The 20271-nt window shown below is 60.6% G+C and overlaps 2 protein-coding genes across 2 annotated transcripts; one reads left to right on the top strand and one right to left on the bottom strand.

Moving 5' to 3' along the window:
• Positions 1–864: 864 nt before the first annotated feature.
• On the bottom strand, positions 865–15090 carry RRP12 (ribosomal RNA processing 12 homolog). Its single transcript, XM_068949889.1, has 34 exons — positions 14905–15090; positions 12745–12980; positions 12552–12635; positions 12204–12280; positions 11911–12016; positions 11575–11691; positions 11314–11452; positions 10831–10958; positions 10381–10479; positions 10213–10304; positions 10015–10126; positions 9686–9783; positions 9441–9555; positions 8984–9126; positions 8061–8182; positions 7842–7906; positions 7586–7748; positions 7278–7432; positions 6913–6980; positions 6640–6733; positions 6113–6271; positions 5918–5998; positions 5725–5830; positions 5392–5499; positions 4974–5131; positions 4489–4580; positions 4172–4327; positions 3819–3985; positions 3579–3695; positions 3183–3232; positions 2797–2875; positions 2453–2520; positions 1923–2005; positions 865–1703 (listed from the first exon to the last, which is right to left on the bottom strand). Exons 1-34 carry the CDS (start codon positions 15041–15043, stop codon positions 1601–1603), a joined length of 3879 nt encoding a protein of 1292 aa, XP_068805990.1. The 5' UTR covers positions 15044–15090; the 3' UTR covers positions 865–1600.
• Positions 15091–16275: 1185 nt separating this feature from the next.
• Positions 16276–19946, top strand: PGAM1 (phosphoglycerate mutase 1). The gene is made up of 4 exons (XM_068949892.1): positions 16276–16587; positions 17616–17890; positions 18570–18750; positions 18879–19946. Exons 1-4 carry the CDS (start codon positions 16449–16451, stop codon positions 19046–19048), a joined length of 765 nt encoding a protein of 254 aa, XP_068805993.1. The 5' UTR covers positions 16276–16448; the 3' UTR covers positions 19049–19946.
• The last annotated feature ends 325 nt before the right edge of the window (positions 19947–20271 follow it).

Below are 20271 nucleotides of genomic sequence, written 5' to 3' on the forward strand. Positions count from 1 at the left end.
GCTGGAGGCTGCCAGGGCTGCGGTCCCTTCCGCTCCTGTCAGGACGGGTCCTTGCTTCCCCAGCTCTGTTTTTAATCAGCATCACAGAGCTCTGCAGGCAGGGAAGGACATGGCAGGAGAGTGGACCTTGGCACAGGGAGACAGGAAGAGCCTTTCCATCTCCAGGATGTCTGGGTTTTCTTTTTTTATTTTTTCCTCCTCCCTAGAGTACAACTTTTCCTCCTTGGCTTGAGGCTTTCTTCCCTTGTGGGAGGAGGATTTGAGTACATCTAGGCTATAACAGCCTATGAGTTTTGTCAATAAAATTGTCCTATGTTCTTGACCAGCTAATATGCAACACTTAAGCATAGGTCAGATAATGAAAATCTTCGCTGCCAAGACTGTAAAGACTGGTGCACCACTAAAGAAGTTTGGGGGCAGTAACACAGGCTGCCCCACAGGATAGCCAGGACTGGACCCATACACCGTATTTCCAGGTAGGAATAAGAAACGCAAAGCAAGTTCCAAAACTGGGGGAATGGGACCCTTCAGGTCAGCAACAGTGAATAGGTGGCAGGATTAGAGCAGCAGCACTTCCACACAACCCTGCATGCAGAGGTCCAGTGAGATCCCTGGGTGGAGAAGCAGGAAGGAGAGAGCGCTCCTGGCAAGGCACAAGCAACAGTAGTAGCACAAGAGCTCCTCCTCCACACCCAGGCTCTTAAAAGGATCTTGAGAAACAAAAAAAGCACAAAAAGGAGCCACAAAACTGGATTTGCAACCTCCAGGAAGAAGCCTGCAGTAAGAGGCTGAACAATCACAATCCGTTTAGCTTATGATGAGATCGTGAAGCATTATAGTTCCAGCATGTAAGCTACCACGATAGGAAATGACAAAGGACTACAAGCTTTTTAATACAGAAGAAAAAAGGAAAGCCAGATACGTTCATAAATACATGCTCTTCACAGTGTGAGCCATTTGCCACAGGACCCGCATCCCAGAGCTGTAGCGTATCCACTGTCCTCAGCTCCATCCTTGTTTTCTCCAGGGCCCTTTGGCCAACACCAGCCGTAACAGGGTAAAAATGGATGCTCAGGTCAACCTGAAACATCAGGGCAGCTAAACATCCAGGACTGCTTGTGCTGGTCAGGTCCAGTTGGTGAGAGGTGGTCAGAGCAGAGGAAAGGGCCTGTCTCAGCTTTTCTGGTAAGAGAACGGGCAGCACAGTGAGGTTGCAGTAGTTCAGCCAACAAGAAAGAGTTGGCAGAGCGTACAGCTCCTACAGGAAAGACAGGAGGAATCGAGGCTGGGTAGGAACAGTGGGTATTTATCACTGCAGAGAATTCATTACACACCACTTGCTCTCACGCACATACCAAACAGGGTCACTGGGGCACAGTGTCAGGCAACCTGCTGCCTTCCTCCCAGCGCGGGAGGACAGGGCTTAGGCCACGAGCCCGTAATGCAATGGGGTGGCTTTCCCAGGAGGCTCAAGCAGGCACACGCCACCTCCTGCAGAGGAGTTCCCCACTCGTCCCCACACAAGACTCTGTCCCCTGGTGCCCAGATGTGACTGGGTGCTGTCACTCCTCAGGCAGATGCAGACAGCGTCCAAGGCTCCTCAGGGACGACGGTCCTTCAGACGGTTCCTACGGCCAGCCTGGGCCCCTCGCTGGGCCCCCTTCATCAGGCCCTTGAACTGACCCTGCATTTTTGCCTGCTTCCTAGGGGGAGGAAGGAACAAGGCTTGGTTAGCACAGGCACTGGGCACAGCCAGCTCTTCCGCCGGCTAACGCAGAGGCTTGCTCCAAGCTCTGCAAGGGGCAGCATAGAGGCCAGTGGAGAGGTTCCAGACCCCCAGGCAACCGTAACAAAGCAGAGCCAGGATTGAACCCTGGTTTCGGCCCTGTTCCCCACCCTGTGCCCTTCCCAGCTCCACCTACCTTCTGTTGAGCTTGGCCCTGTTCAGGGGGATGTAGGCGTATGGGTCCAGCTGGCCCTTCTTCTTCACATCACCTTTGCCTTTCTGTGGGAGATACCAGCATGGGAGAAGACGCAGCACAAAAGGAAACGCCTGCACCCGTTCTGGGGCAACCCTGGCATGCAGGCTCTGGTGCACTGCCAACGCCAACTGAGGCCAAGGCCTTTAGGGCCAGATTTCCCACCCTGTGATGCAGCACCAGACACCTGCTGCGAGCAGGCACTGGGCACAGCGAGGGCAGGACAACGGCAAGGACAAGATGAGCTAGAAACATTCACGCGAACCAAGCGTCTGGCAACTCCCCTCGGAGCCGATACCCCCCAGCCTCAGCAGCGCTGGGCCGAACCCCAGCAAAGAGCTAGCGCTTCCTGTCCCCCCAGGCCAACAGCAACCTTGCGTCTGCCCTGCCAGGGCATCCCTGATGGGAGTTCCTGCCCCAGCAGAGCCCAAGGCACCCCTCTCCAAAGCCCTGCGACCCCCTGGGGCCCTCACCTTGGATCTGTACTCTGCACCAAAAGCTGGCTCCTTGCCCAGCTGCCGGTGGATCCCAGAGCCTCCAGCTGGAAAAGAGGGAATGTGTGTTTCAGGAAGGGGTCTCAGGGCCAGGGCCAGGCTCCCCCTTCCCAGCTCTTACACAAGAGGGAACCAGGGCTAGGGGAGCTGCTCCCTTGTTTGCCTCCAACTCTTAAGTGCGAGGAGAGAAGAGAAGCACAGAAGTGGGACAATTTCACACAAAAGCAAAAACCTCGACTCCAGCCACCTTGCAGCAGCCCAGCAGTAACGGTACATGGTTCTGGCTCCGTGGAGAGCCACAGACCAGGCACAGACAGAATTACCTCTGTACTGAGGGTAGGCTCCAGACTCTGTCTCCTCATCATCTGGTTCCTCTCTGAATCGACGCTTCTGGCTTTTTTTCTGCAGAAAGAGGAAGAGGGGACCCTGCAACTGGCTTGTCCTTACTGTCCTGCCCTCCCACAGACCTGCGATCTCCACCAGGCAAAAGAGCTTTCTGCCTCCTCCTCCCATAGGGACCCAAGGCCTTCCAGGCTCCCTGTGCAAGTCCTCTGACCCAGGCCATCCTCATCTTCTCCAAGCAGCTACTGCTTGCCCGGTGTCCCCACTGGCCTCTCAGTCAGAAATGCATCTGCTGCAGCACAGACAGGGGCGCAGCCCAGCCAAGCCCACCCCATCATCCCCTCCAGATCACAAGCCCCATACTCACACTGCGAAGGCCCACTTCTTGCAGCACATCTGCCATCTCCTCATCTGCTCCTACGGCACAAGACAGCTGGGTCAGTGCAGGATGCGGGTACAGGTGTGCTCCTGTGCTGTGCCAGCCTCTGGAGCAGACTGCCAGGAGCAGGATGCCTCTACCAAGTGGATATTCCACAGCACAGATGGCTGTGTCCCCTCCAGCACCCTCCCAGTGGTGGTGGAGGCTGTCTCCCCTGGGTGCCAACAGCCCTGGCCAGGCCTTGCACCCTGTAACACAAGGCCACACCAACCCCTGCCACCTTCACCACCTTCCTCCAAGCTCCCATGTGCCGGTGGGCAGGAAGACGACCAGACAGAGAACCAGAGCAAGTCTAGTGTGACCACCTGCCAGCCCAGGCAGTACCTTTGGCTTCATCATTGTCCACCTCCTCTTCCTCTTCTTGGATGATCAGGCGCCCATCCTCAGACACCTGGAAGTCATGGCTCACTCCTCTGGACCGCTTAGTGCCTGGCTTGGTGGCTGCGCAGAGAGAGACAGGTCAGGCGCTGGGGCAAAGCCCACCTGCCGGGGGGGTTGTACCCCAAGGTCCCAGTGCATTATGCCAGCTCCCATCCCAGCTGCATGCGAGGCCCTGCTCCTTACCTAGCACCCGCTGGGAGACATTGGGGTCCAGGAAGTTGAGGGGCTCATCCTCTTCCCCTTCTTTCAGCCAGGCCTGGCCCCTCTGCCATGATTTCTTCTTCCACTCCTTGCCCTGGCGCTCCTCCTCTTCTTCCTCCTCCTCCGAGTCAGCCAGGATCTCCTCGATGCTGGGCAAGATGTAGAATGATGGAAACAGAACAAGCTCAGAAGTGCAGACTCCAGCCTCAGTGCCCAGCCTGCCTCCCAGCACACGGGAAGCCCCGCTCCAGAGATGCCCCCAGTATCTCTAGAGGCATCAGCTGAGTGGATCCAGCATGAGGCCCTCTGGCAGGGCTGCTCTGGTTCATCTTTACCTGTCTCCTCTGGGCTGCAGTGGTGCCTCTTCTTCATCTGCGTCCGCTGCTTCCTGCCTCAGGGCACGCTGCTTGCGACTCCGGGCTTCAGCCTTGCGGATGTTCACCAGCACCTTGTGGTACTCGGCTGGCAACAGATCCTGCACCAGCTCGAAGCTGAGTTGGGCAAAGAGAGCAATCACCACCCAAGCCTCCGCCAAAGGAGGGACAGCACCACCTCCTCCCATACCACTTCTCAGGGAGCTCCCTCACTGCCTCCAGTGCTGGTCCAACAAGTCAAGGGGTGGCCCACAGCCCCTCCAGCATGCCCAGCTCACCCAAACTTGCGAATGAACTTGGTGAAGAGGTTGCGCAGCTTCATGCGGAAGTGACGTCTCATGTCGTCCGAAAGGTTCCCCACAGCCTCCAGCTGCCAGGACAGAGAAGCCCTCAAGATCAGAGCACCCCTGCCCAGAGCATCCAATCTCCCACCCTACCCCTCCACAGTCTTCTTGACCTTGCTCACTCCACCAGCTCAGCATCCCGCTGCTGAGTACTACTCTGTCAGTACCCACTGCTGTGCCAGGCACGGGGTCGACTCCCTGATGGCAGAGCTGGGTCATGGGGAGGTTCCAGCAGATCTATGCCAGCATGGAGGAGAAGGGCTTCCTCACTGCTTTCTCAGCCACTGGGATCAGGGTCGGGCCTTCAACTCCCAGGCAGAAGCAGGGTGCAGCTGGGGATGCTCCTGGGAACGCCAGCCTCAAGGCAGCCCTAGCTCTGCTCTGCCACCCCCCTCTGGGTGTCTGCGCTGGGGTCTCACCATCGTCTGGACGTGCTTGGTGAGCAGTTTGGCGTCGACTAGCAGCAGCACAACCTTGAGGAAGCCCAGGGCAGCCTTCACCACGTCCCGTGTGCGGGAGCCCAGCAGCAGGCACACGTTCTGCAGGAGCTGCTCCACCACACTCAGCCCCATGTGATCTGCAACCACAGCAGGGCTCAGCCAGTGCCAGCTGCCAGCCTCCTCCCAACACCCACCTTGTCCCACTGCCTGGGACAGTGCCCTCCTCGGCAGACCTAAAAGAGCCTGCACTGGCCCCGCCAGCAGCACTGGGCTCAGGCCAGAGCTCTGGCGCCCAGCACAGGAAAGGGCTAGTCCCCACAGCGTGGCCAGCTCTCAGTGAGCCCCGTGCTGTGGGACAGCGCTGTCCAAGCACTCCGGCCCTCCTGCCCGGGCTCACCTTTGAACTCGAAGAACAGGCGGGTCAGCGCCAGCACCGTGCAGCTGATCATGGTGACCGAGCCCGTCAGCCCCGCGTAGACCAGGAGCAGGAACCGCTGCATGGCCTCTGCAAGAGAGGCACAACTCAGGGCCTTGCTCTTCCCATGCCCAGTGGCCTTTCTGGCCCATCTCAGCAGGCAGGTGCTTTTCTCCATGCCCAGCAACCAGCCTGTAGCAACAGGGCTCTGCTCTCTGCATGCAGAAGGGGTGCTGGGCATGGGTCCAGCTTCCCCCAGGGCCAAGCAAGCAGAGCAGGGGTTGCAGAGCTGCCAGGAGCTGTGGCAACACTCACCTGGCGGGGTGGGCCCAAAGCGGACGAAGGCATGCCCCATCTCCACCAGCAGCAGGTAGGCATTCTTGCGGGCCCCCACTGACACCTCCTTGGTGCACAGGATCACCTGGAGGCACAGATGCACGTCAAAACCCCCCTGCTGCTCCAGTGGCCAGAACCGGCTAGGCTCTCCCAGCACATGCCACATGCTCACCTCTGGGACCAGGGCGGTGACAAAGGGCTCATGCTCTGCTGAAAGCTGCTTCACGATGTGGAACAGGCACTTCAGCCGGGGCTGGGGAGAGAAATTGCCCAGCACTGTTAGGGGCACACACCAAGCTGCTCGCACAGCCCTCCCCGTCCCCTCCTCAAAGTAGCTGAGTTCTGCCCCAGCAGCCCTTGTTCTCACCCTCTTGGCTGGAGACGCTGCGCTCTTGAGCGAGTCCAGCAGCGTTGTCTGGAGATCCTCCAGGTGTGAGTGGATGAAGGCCTGGCAGGGAGCATGGGGGGCGGCACACACCTCCTCCAGCACACGGTATGCTTTCTTCTGCATGCTGCGCTCCTTGCTCTGCAGGAACGACCATCATACCGTGTTCATCAGGGCAGACCCTCAGCAGTGTCCTTAGGGACCGCTGTAGCGCCCTATACCACCCAGCAGAGACCTGTCCTGCAGCACCTGCTCAGCCTGACAGCAGCACGGCTCCAAGCTGGCAGCAAGCAGGCCCCAGTGGGCACAGATACAGCCCCATCCTGCTTCTCTAGCAGGCCAGATGCACGCAACATGGTCTAGACCAGCCTTGTGTGCCCGCAGCCTCATCCTGTCCTGCTACCTGGTTTGTATGTGGGCTGGAGGAGCATAACCCACCATCTCCCTCCTTTGGGGGGAAGGTGCCCTGCTGCTCCCCTTGCACCTGCGGGGGCTGGGAGCTGACTCACCTGGAGGGAAGGCCGGATGGTGTGATACAGGGAGCCCAGGGACTGCTCGTCAGCATAGGGTGCCATTGCCACGATCAGGTCCAGGATGGAGAGTCTGCAGCAGAGAGAGGATTAGCAGGTCGCTAACCTTCTCCTACAAAGCTGGGACTCTGGCTGAGCCTGCTTTGATGCAGGATAGCAGCACTTCCCCCGTGGGACAGTACAAGTGCCCTAGTGCTGCCTGGCTGGAGGAAGCCAGCAGCTTTACCCATTACCTCTGTCCCCGGGTGTTACCTGGCAAACTCTGAGCTTTCAGGGCTGGTCAGCTTCTCACTGGCTTTCTGCAGGAACCCGCACACCATCTGCAGGATGGACACACGGTCAGTGGGGCTCCCCCTCCTGCCTCCACGCACACTCAGGCTGGGAGCTCTGCAGCACAGCTCCCATCTGCACAATGATGGGTACCCTGACTTTGGTCTTGCTTCCCTGGTGTCCACCGCCCTACTCCTGTGCTGGGCTCTGCAGCAAGCTGCCCTCTGCCCAGCTTGTTTCTTACTCTCTTCCCAATCATGAGCCCACCAGCCCCATCAGGCTGGGTCTGGCCAGGACATTTTGGCCTGACCAGCACAGCCACCTCCCTTTCTCCAGGCCCCCCTCACCTGTGGCTCTGTGACGGTCAGGTAAGCCCGGACAGTGTCCAGCACGGAGCGGCGCTGCGCACTGCTGCCGCCATCCTCCTCAGGCTGGCTGTACACGTTGAAGAGGATGGGCAGGAAATTCTTGGCAAAGCGACCCACTTCTGCCCGCTCTGCATCTAGGGAGAGGACAACAAGCTGTGTGAATCAGTGTGTCACACCTGATATTCCCGACACCAGGTCACTGCAGAGGACAGGGACCACCTACCTACCGGGTATCCCACCCTGGCCAGGTGCCCCCCCCCACCATGCTGCCAACATCTCCCCCTAACCTGTCTCGCAGCCCTTATGGATGAGGGTGCGCAAGGCCTGGCACACGGTGGGACGGAGGTCCGGGCGCTCGCTGATGGCCATGCCCAGGGTGCGAGCCAGCCCCTTGAAGGCTACCACCACATCTGTGGGGCCGATGCAGAAGCCAGGCAGCAGGGTCCAGACCTGAAAATCAAAGGAGGAAGTCGGCCACCAGCACCCTCCCCTTTCAGGGCACCACCGACACCCCAGGGCAGCAGTCCTGGCACCCCTTGTTACCTGCCACTGCAGCGTGTCATAGATCTTTGACTCCAGGCTCTTCCCAGCCTGGGCAAGCTCCAGGGCTGCAGAAAGAAAGGGCAGAGCAGAGGCATGAGCAGAGCAGAGGCGGCTAAGTCCTGCCTGCCCCAAGGAAGGGAGGTCCCAGAAAGCACACCGGGGCTCCCAGGAGCCCAGGGCTGCACCCTTTGGGGCCCCTGCCACACCACCCCTCCTCACCTCTGCTTTTCAGGGTCGCTGCCAAGGGCAGAAAGTAGCTGGTGAAGAAGCCGAGCCGCGTGTCCTGCACGTAATCTCGCAGCACGGGCAGGAGCCAGCTGCGGGGGAAATCCAGCGTCTCCCTGGGGAGGGAACGCACAGGTGAAAGGAGCACAGGGTGCTGCCAGCATCAGCCCTTGGGCACAGCCCTGCTGGGGCAAGGGACACCTTCACCTATCAGCCAAAGCTGGGGACAGGGAGGCTCAGCCGAGTCAAACGTCTCCAGCACAGCACAGGGACTGAACAAGAACATGACAATGGCTGCAAAATTGCCAGCATGACAGATAGGAATTGATGGTTGGTCATCTCCCAGTACAAGAACTAGGAGGAAATGGAACAGGTAAGAAGGAAAGGAAGTGGAAAGGATAGCACCCTGCCAAGGATGCTGCACATACCAGTCATTTGCAGTGGCTCATGGAGGTATCAGAGAAAGTGCAGATGCCCTTTCTGCTCAGGGAGCTCTAAGCAGAAAGCAGCCTGAGGCTGGGAGAGGGCTGGGGAGGTGTCACACACACTTGCCCTGCTCTCACTCCTCCCCAAGCACAGGAGACTGGACCTTTGGCCAGGGCCATCCATTGCCGATGTAGTGCAGCTGCAGGCCAGGGCCAAGCAAGGAAGCTGGAAAGGATCATAGTCTCTGGGATGGGGAGGCACGGTTTGCTCAGGGCAGCTTTCAGCAGCTGGAGGAGAGCAGGCAGCCAGGACTCCCAAGTTCCCTGTTCTGCAGAAGGTGCCCATTCTGGGCAGGTGCAAAGGGTACTGCCAAATCCTGGCAGCTAAGGAGAAAATGGTTTCTCAGCTGGAGACAAGTGTCCTCCGCTACCAGGAGCTGGCAGAGGGACCTACTCCCCCGTGGCAAGAGCGCTGCCCAGGGCTATACTCACTCCTTGCCGTCTATCTCCAGGGGCACGGCTTGCAGCAGCACCTCAGGACCCATGGCGCTCACAGCGGCCCCCACTGCCTGGTCCAGCTCAGCAGTGTAAGGGAAGTGTGGGGAGAGACGTAGATCACACAGGGACTGGAGACACTGCGGGGACAGCGCAGGACAGTTGCAGTGGAGGTACAGAGGGGTTGAGCACGTCACTTTCTATTCTCGCCCAGGGATGCCAGCTGCCCTCTGCATCTCCTTGCAGACTGCATGCCGAGTCCTAGGGCCACACACTCCCTCCCCGTGCCCGAGCAGGATGTCAGGCATGGGGACAGCCCCACTCTGCAGCCAGAGCAGGTAGCGCAGCCCAAACAGCAGAGCAGCCAGCCCATCCAACTCTGCTCCATGCCGAGGACACCTTGAGCTCAGCCCCTCAGATGATCGTTACCTCTATACCTCCCAGCCTCACTCACCTTCTTCATGATGGGATGGCACTGCTTCCCACATGCCTCAAAGAAAATCTCCAGTACCTGCAGCACATCAGCCCATGCTGCATGAAAACGGTATGTCAGGCCATCCTCCACTGCCCTAGCGAGGAAAGAGGGGAGAGGGTCACGCTGGCACTGACGATGCCTGTGCCAACCAGAGCCTGCCAGCAGCGATCAGGGATCACCTGGGCCCGCAGGGAGAGCCTCTCCCACACCCCACTGCTCCTCACCTGAACATCTTGCAAAGGTAAGAGGCAGGGGCTGGGGCAGATGCAGAGACGGTGCCCAAGTCACCCATGTGAGGAGCAACACACTCACTCAGGAGGTTCTGCAACAGTAGCCAAGGAAAGGGGGGTTAGCAGTGGACTCTGGATCCCCCAGGAGAGTGCCTGGCAGGCAAAGAGGGGCAGGTTCAAGCACAGAGGAGCCCACTGCCCACAGGCGAGCCTCAAAACCCTAGATGAAGGCACCAACCTGGCCTCCAGCAAGGACAAGAGCAACTGACCCCCCCCCCCCCCCCCAGAGCAGCCAAGCTGGGAGAGGTGACTGTGCATGGTACCTCAAGGGTCTGTGCTGCAGTTGACACCACCTGGGAGTGTGGGGACAGGAAGCAGTTCATGGTGGTAGAGAAGAGACGGGGCAGATGAGCCCAGCACAGGTCCTTCTGCAGCCTAGAGGAGAGAGTCCAGGCCAGTGAGACATGCAGCCAGCCCTGCTCTGCCTCTGCCCCCTGCCCAGCAGCAGCTTGTGCCCGTACCTGCTCAGGTTGAAGTGCGCCCTCTCCATGGTGGACAGCCAGGTCACCAGGGGCTGCAGATCGTTCACACTGGGCACGTAGTCGTACAGGGCCTGGGAAAGCAGAGGGTGGGTGTGTGCAATGGCCACACCAGCCCCATCCCTCCCCGCTCCGGCACCCTGCACTCACTGTGATGATCTGGGCGTTGAGCTCGGCTGGCAGGCAGGCTGGGCTGGCCTGGGCACCAAAGAGGCTGTAGAAGGCCTGCATGGCGCACGCCGTCACCAGCTGAAAAAAGACATGGGGTCAGGATGGGAGGCTCTGGGACAGATGATAGCTCCTTTGCCCATTCTGCACCCCTATCCCCACAAGCTTGACCTGACTCAGCCCCATGGGAGAGCTTGGTCCCGCTGTGACTGCCTCATCTAGCCGTGGCCTCCCTCTGATGCCAGACAGGCCGGCAGACATCAGCTGCCCCATGGGCTCCTCTGCATTTGGTTCCTGTATTTACAGGCCGCGCGACTGCCCAGCCAGCAGCCAAGGTACCGGAGCCCTTACAGGGCACGGTCAACAGCGCTGGGACAGGGCCTGCCCTCTGCCTTCCCTGCATGGCTTCGTGCTGGGCACAGGGTCACTCACCACGTGGCTGAGGGTCATGACTCTGAGCAAGGTCTCGCAGCAGGTCTTCACCATGGCTGCAGGGAAGCAGGGCAGCAGGTCCCGCAGTAGGGTCAGAACGTGCAGGGTGGTCGTGGCCTCTTTGGTGCCTGGGGGAGCAGAGCAGTGCCTGAGCTCACAGCACCCTGCAGCAACAGCTCTGCCCAAGGCAAAGCCCGTGACAGACCTGGAGCTGACCCCACAGACCTGGGGTGCACTGAATCTCCTCACTAAGCTTTTTGGAAGGGCAGAGCAATGAAAAGATGGGCGAGAGCCCTGCAAAACACCTCTGGTGCCTCAGCATGATTCTACATCCTCCCCAGCACTGGGAGCCCCTCTCACAGCGATCTGGGGTCCTGCACACTGCCCTGTCCCCAGGAGCCTTTACGTCCCCGTTCCTGCACGGCCACAGGGTCCTCCACACCTCTCTGCAGCTGCAAGACCCCTTGCTCCAGTGCCCCGTACCTCCAGCTTTCTCAATCTCCCGCACGCAGAACTTGGCGGTGGATGGAGCTGCAGGGTGATGCGCAGGAGCCGTGTCGCCAAACATGAACTCGCTGCCCTTCAGGACGCAGCATACCCCGTGCTGAGCTGCCTTTCGAACCTGTGGGAGGGAACATGCAGATGTATGGGAACCACAGGCCCCAGGAGCACAGCCAGCCCCAGAACTGAGCCCAGAGGCAATGTCATCCCTCCCCTACGCAGATTGGGCCACTGGAGACTCACCTTGGGCTTGGCATGGACGCAGAAGCTGAGCAAGCCATGATAGACCTGGAGGGTGACGGGGTAGCTCCAAACTGCCAGGTCCTGCTTCCGCAGCAGCGTGGCCAGGCAGGAAAGGACCTGTGAGGGGATAGCAGCACGGACATTAGCATAACCCTAAAGGACCCCTGACCCCCAGAATTGCAACAGGCCCAAGCAGAGAACCCAGTCACCACCCCATAGCAGCTGGCTGAACTCCAGCACTCAGCCTCCTGACCCCAGAGAGTGACTTGTCCCTAGCCTCACAGGCACCAGGACGCCACAGAGCTGACACTGCTGGCTGCCCCTGTGTCTACTCACCCATCGGAGGGCAGAGGTGGAGCCACTGCAGGCCTGTGAGGACAGGATACCCATGAAGGCTTTGGAGGTGTCCGAGAACTTTTTCATGAGCACAGGGCTTGGGACGCTGCGGGGGGGAGCATCAGTGGGACACGGACCAGGCAGTGGCAGCAGTCACACAGGGAAGCACATATGCAGCCTGCCAGGGTCCAGTCCTTCCCCCAAACAGGAAGTGGGGAGACCGTGCCAGCCTCTTTCCCAAAACAGGGCCAGGGGCCTGGGCATCTTTCCCTTCCCCCCTACTGGGGACTTACCGCTTTAGGACCAGGTTGAGCAGGTAGGCAACAGCAGCCAGCGACTCGGGAGACTCCACTGCCTCCAGTGTGGTCATCTGGAAACAGAGGAGGAGTGAGAAAGAACATGAGGGTTCGCATCCAGGCCAGCCCCCCCCCAGCCCCACCGCAGCAGCCAGCAAAGCCCAGCAAGCAGAGCGCCAGGAGCAGCCCAGCAGCATCTCTGCTGGTGAAGGACACTGAGGGCCTTTCAGATATGAGCACAGCACCTTCCACCACCAACCCTCCCAAGTGCACAGGTCACCACATGCACATCTGGGCTGCCCACAGCGACTCCCTCCATGCCGCCTTGCCATGACAGTCACTCACCAGGGCAGCAAAGTACTCCGTCTCGCTCTCCTTGCCCCCCTGTGAGCGGATCACCTCCGTCACAGCTGCTAGCACAGCACAGATCTAGGTGAGCAGCAAGAGGAGCAGGTCAGTCCTCTTGGCCTAACGGGCTGCAGTAGAGCCCGACTGTCCGGTGGGCCATCCCCACACACAGCCCTGCTCCTCCCAGTACCTCTTTGTGAGCAGCAGAGTTGGACTCCCAGAACCGCTGCACCTTGCTGAAGGTGACATTGGTGCAGTCGCTCAGTCCACTCAGGAAGGTGCCAGAGGACTTCTCCGTGGCAGCCTCTCCATCATCCTCCTCCTCCATGCGGAGCTGAGCGCTGTCACTCGTCTGCTCCACGTGCAAGGACCCTGACTGCAGCTCATTGTGCAGCTTCACCGCATCCACTGTCAAGTTGCTTTTCTCTGCCAGAGACAAACAGGCATGCTCAGCTAAGTCACGTTGTGCCAGCCTTGTTCTAACACACAGCCTGGAAATCTCTATGTACTCCACCTCTTCTGCCCTCCCAGCCAGATAAACCTTGCTGGAGCTATCTCCAGCATGTGGGACGCGACTGCTGCTTCCACGCTGAAAAGAGGAGACAGAGCAGTAACTCAAGAGAGCTCCTATCGCTGTGACAACAAATCAGAACACAGTCCAGCCATCTCCTCTAACAGAGGAGAGCATTAGACTCTCACAAACACATCTCAGCGTGCCAAGGCTTTAATGGCAAGATGTTCCTCATACCCTGCTCCACCCATCTTCAGCCAGGAGCCCTGGCTGTGCGGTTCGCAGAACAGGAGTCAGTATCCTGTTCCTGACGCTCACTCTCTGCACCAGGTGTCACCGCAGCATTTACAGCCACAGCCTTATGCCTTTGGAAGCCCAAATCATTTCTGTCCCAAAGCTGCTGGGACATTACGAAGTTACTTTGCTGAGAAGCTATGTCTTCTGCCTTGCAGCAGCTCCTGGTGGCTCCAGCTGGGGCCTTGCACTAGGCTCTAGGCAGGGTGACAGATATTGTTGTAGGATGTTCCTCATGCCTACACAGGGAGCACGAGATGCATGTTGCCACTCCAAGCCTGCACATGCAGTGTTATGGTGAAGGTAACAAGGGTAAATCTTGTTCTTTTGTACAGATGATTTTCCTCCTAGTTCTGTGCTTTCTCTTTGCCTCCCAGGGCAGGAGCTTGGCACATGAGCAACTCTCTGCTCTCCTTCTCCAGTCCTGGCGCTAGGGCCTGCCCCAACCCACAGGATCTCAGAAGCCTGAGACCCAAGGTCTCATCCTAAGGCACCAGCCAGGCTCTGGCTGTGCAGAGGAAGACTGAGGACCTCACCCCCTCACACCATGCCCCAGCACCCACCAGCTGAGGCAAGCAGATGGGGTGCTCCGCAGCCAGCCCACCCCTGCACCTCCCAGTGCCAGCCCAGTCCCACCTCCAGCCAGAGGATCACCTCAAGCCCAGGAAGGCTCAGGCAATGCCAGGAGCTGCTACAGATCAGCAAAGGAGCTGCCCACCCCAAAGAGCCGGGCTCCCTCAGCAGGGCTCCGACCCCCACCCACCCCACACAGACCCCTTGCCTCATGCTCGGCCTTCCCATCCCCAGCTTGCAAACAGGTCCAGCCCCGTCCCCGCACCCCAGCCAGCCCCCAAACCCTGACCCCCCCCCCAGCCCCTGATTGCTGCCAGCGCCCGACCCCCACCAGCCCTCCACCCTGACTGCTGCCAGCCCCCGACCCCTGCCAGCCCCCGACCCCTGCCAGCCCCCGACCCCTGTCAGACCCCCACCCCGACCCCTGCCAGCCCCTGACCTCTGCCAGCCCCTGACCCCCGATAGCCCCCCATCCCTGACCCCTGCCAGCCCCCGACCCCTGTCAGACCCCCACCCCGACCCCTGCCAGCCCCTGACCTCTGCCAGCCCCTGACCCCCGATAGCCCCCCACCCCTGACCCCTGCCAGCCCCCGACCCCTGTCAGACCCCCACCCCGACCCCTGCCAGCCCCTGATCTCTGCCAGCCCCTGACCCCCGCCAGTCCCCGACCCCCGATAGCCCCCCACCCCTGACCCCTGCCAGCCCCCGACCCCTGTCAGCCCCCCACCCCGACCCCTGCCAGACCCCCGCCAGCCCCCGACCCCTGTCAGACCCCCAACCCGACCCCTGCCTGCCTCTGACCCCTGCCAGACCCTGACCCTGACCCCCGCCAGTCCCCGACCCCCGATAGCCCCCCATCCCTGACCCCTGCCAGCCCCCGACCCCTGCCAGCCCCTGACCCTGACCCCCGCCAGCCCCCGACCGCTAGGCCCAGGCCCAGGCCCCGGCTGAGCCCCGGCCCCAGCTCCTCACCCGCGGGCCGGCTGCAGAAGCGGCTGCGCGCGGCCAGGCGGTGCCGGCGGGTCTCGGGGTTGCAGTCGCTGCTGTGGCCCTTCCGCCACCGCTTCAGCTTGGCGGCGGCGCCCGAACGGAGCCGCCCGCACCTCGCCATGCTCACCCGGCAACACGTGCCCCCCCCCCCCCGCTCCCGCCCGGCCCGGCCGCACGCCCACTTCCGGCGCCCGGCACCATCTTAAGTGAGGGCAGGGTGCCCACAGGGCTGTGGCGACGCCTTTGGGGTGGGCGGGGGAGCGGCGCCTGCCAAGCCAAGCTGAGCAGGGTGGCGCCCGGTTACCGCTTGGGTGGGAGACCAAAGGGGACGAAGAGAGCCAGAGCTGCGGCAGCCTCCGGAGAAGCGCGGGCCGTGCAGTTTGGGACCAGGATGGGGGCTGGTGTGGCGCATGCAAGCTCTGCCTGGTTTGCATGGGCTGGAGACAGGATAGTCTTGTATCAGTGTCCTGGGGAGCTGGATGGGGCACAGCCTCTTGTTCTGCCACCTTTAACAAAGGCCTCCTCATCTGGCTTTGGGCACTGAGGCTTTCTGGACCCCAAAGGCTAGTGGCCCCGTACTCCCTCAACGTGCACCCAGAGGAGCAGCTGGTGCAGTGGTTCTTGCCCAGCCCAGCAGCATGGCTGCCTGCCCACCCAGCAAAGGCACAGTGCCCCGGTCATCTGGGGTCCCTGTCCCCCTGGGCTCCAGCCTCCTCCTGGATGTGGGATGGGAACCGGGAGTCCAGACCCACTTCACTCCCTGTCTCTCACCCATTAGACCCTACTCTATTCCTAGAGTTAGAGTAGGAGAGCCCTGCCACAAGGGGGTTTTACTGCTTTTTTGCTCTCCCCATTGCTCTGCTCCTGCCCTCTCCATCCCTGCCCTGGCTGCCAGGAGCTGAGCAAGCACCACATGCAGCATGAGATTTTCCACAAGGAGCTGTACAAGTACAACCAGATGAGACAGTCTCAGTGCAGCATCCGCAAGGACATTGCAAGCCCCTGGCTCCCAAGCGGAGCCCCGTGTGTGCAGAGCCTGTGGCTGGGCCTGGAGTGCAGCCAGCCACCCCCCCGGCAGCAGCATCTGCCTGAACCTGCAGGCAGCCCGGGGCAGCAGCCTGCACAGAGCTGCTCCAGCCACCCTGAGCAGCCACCTCGTGAGGGTGAGTCAGGCCGGGAGGCAGCACCAGAGTAGAGGCGCCGCTACTCTGCGCACTACGGCTGCCGGGTGCGCCGCGTGCCCGACATTACGGCGGCGGCGGCGGCGACGTCACGACCGCCGAAGGTCGCACCGCCCTTCGCGGGCTCGCCATGCGCTACGTGCGCCTTTGGCGGCCGCCGCGGCGCGCAGGCGCGCCCTCAGCCGGCGACGGGAGGGGCCGCCACAGCGGCGCGCGAGCGCGCATGCGCGGGCCGCGGCGGGGCGGGGGCTCCTCAGTCGCGCGCGGCGGCGGGAGCGGAAGGAGCGCGTGCGGTGAGCGGAGCGCCTCGAGCCCAACGGTCCTAACGGTCCTAGCTGCCCCGCCATGGCTGCCTACCGCCTCGTGCTTGTCCGCCACGGCGAGAGCGCCTGGAACCTGGAGAACCGCTTCAGCGGCTGGTACGACGCCGACCTCAGCCCCGCCGGCCAGCAAGAGGCGCAGCGCGGCGGCGAGGCCCTCCGAGGTGAGGGCGCCGGGGGGCGGCAGCCGCCCCTGCCGGTAGCGGCGGCCGGCGGGGCGCGGTGCGGTGAATCTCTGCCGGGCGGGGTGGCGCACCGATGAGTCACCGCCCCCGCCGCCAGGCCGCGCCACTCGTCCCGGTACTCGGCGGGGGTCGGCCGGGCCGGGGGCTGGTGCTCGGTCGGTGCCTGTGCGAGCGGCGAGGTCGCCTAAGAGCTGGGGTCGGGCAGGGCTGCGGCGGGGCCGGTGCGCCCCGGTAGAGGGGGCGGTGCTGGGGGTGGGGGGGCAGGGAGCGGGAGGATGGGAGCCCTCGGTGCCGGCTCCGGGCCCCGGCCCCTGGCTCGGCGACACCGGCGCTGGGCGGAGCCGGCTCCTGCGCTGACGCTGCGGGGGAGGCTGGTAAATCCCCGCGGAGGTGGCGAGCGCTAGCCCGTGCCTGCCCCCGCCCTCGGTGCCTGCAGCATCCCCTGCGCACCCTCGGCCCTGCCGAGGCTGGGGTTTGCCAGGCGCTGGGGCGGAAGGCCCTGGCTGCTTGGACCGTCAGCCCTCTGGTTACGTAAGCGCCATGTCCTTCCACTCCAGCAAGCTGCTGCTGTGCCACTGACAGGCGCAGCTCGACTGTGTGGTGGGGTGTGCACGTGGCGCAGGTATGCGGGGCTGCGCTGGCGGGCACGAGTGGGGAGCCTCATCCTCTAGACTTACTGGCTTGAGGTGCACATCCTCTTTCTGGCCTGATGGCACGAGCCATGGGCTCTTCCATCAAATGTACTTTAGCTTTTTTTCCTGACTTTGGATGCTTCCAGGTCACAGAGAAAAAGGGCTAGGAGTTTTCCAGAGCTTGCTCACTGCAGTTGAATGCAAAGAGCACTGGCTGTGCATGGAGTAGTGAGCTGAATGACTGAAACAACAGTTCAGCTTTCACAGCAGCAAGGGTGGGAGTGCTGGCCTGGTGCCTGGGTGAGAGATGCTGCTCTTTCCTGCCTTTGCCGTGTGGTGCTGCGCTCTGATGTCTGTGGCTCTGATCTTTTTCAGATGCTGGCTATGAATTCGACATCTGCTTCACCTCTGTGCAGAAACGGGCGATCCGCACCCTCTGGATCGTTCTGGATGCCATTGACCAGATGTGGCTGCCTGTGGTCCGGACCTGGCGCCTCAATGAGAGGCACTACGGAGGGCTCACTGGCCTAAACAAGGCTGAAACAGCTGCTAAGCATGGAGAGGCCCAGGTGAAGATCTGGAGGCGCTCATATGACATCCCCCCACCTCCCATGCAGCCAGATCACCCCTTCTACAGCACCATCAGCAAGGTAAGGCATGTTTTCCCAGGCTGCTGCCTCCTTTCCTTGGCCTAGGAGCCTTTGAGCTAAAAGCAGCCTGGAGGGTACTCGGAGCCCTGTGGCTGGTCCTCTTCTCAGAAAGGGAGCTGCCGGTGCTGGATCTGACTTCCTTTGTGGGGCATTCTTGGTACTGCCCTTTGTTCCTCTGCACCTCTACCTCTGTGGTGGTGTCTGTCACTGTAACGTGGTGATGGATGGCGTTGAGCTCAGTTCACCCTGTGCTGTCCCTGAGGAGATTGAACCCTTGGGCGTTGCACAGACTGATTCAAGGGGATTCGTGTTAATTATTAGTCCCATGACCAATGCTTGGATGTTTGCTGTGCATAGAGACTAGAGTGTGTGAAGTGCTGTCTTCCCTAGGCCTAGCTGAGTGCAGTCTCAAAGTTTACCTCAAAGACGTTTCCTAGCCTGCAGTGCCCCTGTCCTGTTTGCTCTCTGGTCACACCAACGGTGACCCTGATGGTGTGTAGCTGCAAGCCCAGCTTTGCTTTTACATAGGTCCTTGGGCAGAGTGCTGGTGAATAAGGGCCCTGCTATCACTTCCTCCAGCTGCTTTGCCAGCTGGTATTGCCTCTGAGCCCCTGACTGATAGATGCACAGCAGCGGCCAGGGATTTTGGGCTGCTGTGTGACAGTGGCTCTTCCGGCAGGACCGTCGCTATGCTGACCTGACAGAGGACCAGTTGCCAACATGTGAGAGCCTGAAGGACACCATTGCCCGGGCCCTGCCCTTCTGGAATGAAGAAATAGTCCCACAGATCAAAGAGGGAAAGCGAGTCCTTATTGCTGCCCATGGCAACAGCTTGCGTGGGATTGTCAAGCACCTGGAAGGTATGTCAGCCCTGCGTGGCTCCCCACTGCTCCGGCCCTGCCCCAGGACCGTGTGAGCAGGGAGCTCTCCCTTGCATGGCCTGTGGCTGTGCTTGGTTCCCTGAGAGTGACTGTGCCTCTGTTCATAGGCTTGTCGGAAGAGGCCATCATGGAGCTGAACCTGCCCACTGGGATCCCTATTGTCTATGAACTGGACAAGAACCTGAAACCCATCAAGCCCATGCAGTTCCTGGGGGATGAGGAGACAGTGCGCAAGGCCATGGAGGCTGTCGCTGCTCAGGGCAAGGCCAAGAAGTGAGGGCAGATGTGCAGGCTAGCGAGTAGTAGATGAGTCCCCCTCCCTCCCCCACCCATTTGTGCATACACCCCACAGCTGTAGGAACTTGGAGCTGCAGAGCTGGAGCAGGGAGCAGCTCCCCAGGACTAGGCCCGTTCCCTCTGGACCAGGCTCCCCTCTGCAGAGAGCCTGGGAGCCCATGGTCTTGAGCTGGTGCAAGGAAGTCTGGTGCAAAAGGGAGCCCTGACCTCTGCCAGGCAATAACTGCACACGTCTCTGCATCATGAGATCTCAGCCCTCAGGCCTTTATCTGCAGGGGGTGCTCCAAGCATTCCCTCCTCCTGCCTGGCTCCTTTTGTGCTTCGCTTCCCTGGCAGCACTTGTCACTTGATTACTGTAGTTCTGTTGCTTGAAATAGTCATTCCAGGAGCACAACAGCAACAGTGGTGTGAGTGCAGCACAACCAGTGACCAAGATGGGTGTCCTCTCTCATCACAGGTGTGCCAGCACAGGGAGCAGGATGTTTATATGCTGAAAGGGTTGTATTTTGATGCATGACCCACTGTGCTCCTGTGGGTGGTACAGCACCCAATGGTGGTACTTGTGACTTTGGACCTAGCCCTACCAGCCAATGCTTTAACTTATTGCCTTTGGATGAGGGGGGAGGGTGGAAGCATGTTGTCTGGACGTTTGTACCTGCCATGTACTTCCCCACAGCCAGAGCCAATCCTAGTCCTGCTGCCTCATGTTGGTGAAGCAGATGCCATTGTGCCCCATCCCACATGTGTGTACTTGGCGCTGTCACTGTGGCCTCCACCCTCTGCTGGCATAGTGAGCCTGGGTTTGCACTGGGTCAGTGTAACTGTCCAACAATAGCAGCTGTCTTGTTCCAGTTCAATAAAGGAGTAATATGCAATAATGAGGTGTCAAGTGTTTTCCTGTTGCAGCTTGCTGCATGTTCCTGAGCCACATGGGGCTCCCTGCCTTGCCTGGCCCTTCCCTTAGCCTCCTGCCTTGGTTACAGCAGCAGCAGCTGCTGGTAGACTTGCAGGTGCAGTAATGTGCCCCTAGGATCTAGAGAGCAAAGCACAGCTCTGCCCTCACTGCTGCTCAGCAGGTGCTTGATGTTTTACTGGTTCAGGAGTGTGGTGCTCCCCTGGCCCTTGTCCCCAGAGCTGTGCAGGGTGCACATGGCCTGAGGAAGTGGGGGTGAGCAAGGAGTCAAGTGCAGCAGCAGCTGTGCC

The sequence above is a fragment of the Struthio camelus genome, chromosome 7 (genome assembly GCF_040807025.1).
Source record: "Struthio camelus isolate bStrCam1 chromosome 7, bStrCam1.hap1, whole genome shotgun sequence".
Lineage (NCBI taxonomy): Eukaryota > Metazoa > Chordata > Aves > Struthioniformes > Struthionidae > Struthio > Struthio camelus.

What these genes read in the sequence shown, in the direction of transcription:
- RRP12 (XM_068949889.1), bottom strand. Translation starts at nt 15,043, where the DNA reads ATGGCGAGGTGCGGGCGGCTCCGTTCGGGCGCCGCCGCCAAGCTGAAG. An exon ending in CTGGAGATAGACGGCAAGGA is followed by an intron (nt 8,183 to 8,983) that starts GTGAGTATAGCC and finishes TTCCCTCCCCAG; the next exon opens with GGAGACGCTGGATTTCCCCC. An exon ending in AAGAAGTGGGCCTTCGCAGT is followed by an intron (nt 2,876 to 3,182) that starts GTGAGTATGGGG and finishes CTCTTTCTGCAG; the next exon opens with AAAAAAAGCCAGAAGCGTCG.
- PGAM1 (XM_068949892.1), top strand. Translation starts at nt 16,449, where the DNA reads ATGGCTGCCTACCGCCTCGTGCTTGTCCGCCACGGCGAGAGCGCCTGG. An exon ending in CGGCGGCGAGGCCCTCCGAG is followed by an intron (nt 16,588 to 17,615) that starts GTGAGGGCGCCG and finishes GATCTTTTTCAG; the next exon opens with ATGCTGGCTATGAATTCGAC. An exon ending in GATTGTCAAGCACCTGGAAG is followed by an intron (nt 18,751 to 18,878) that starts GTATGTCAGCCC and finishes CTCTGTTCATAG; the next exon opens with GCTTGTCGGAAGAGGCCATC.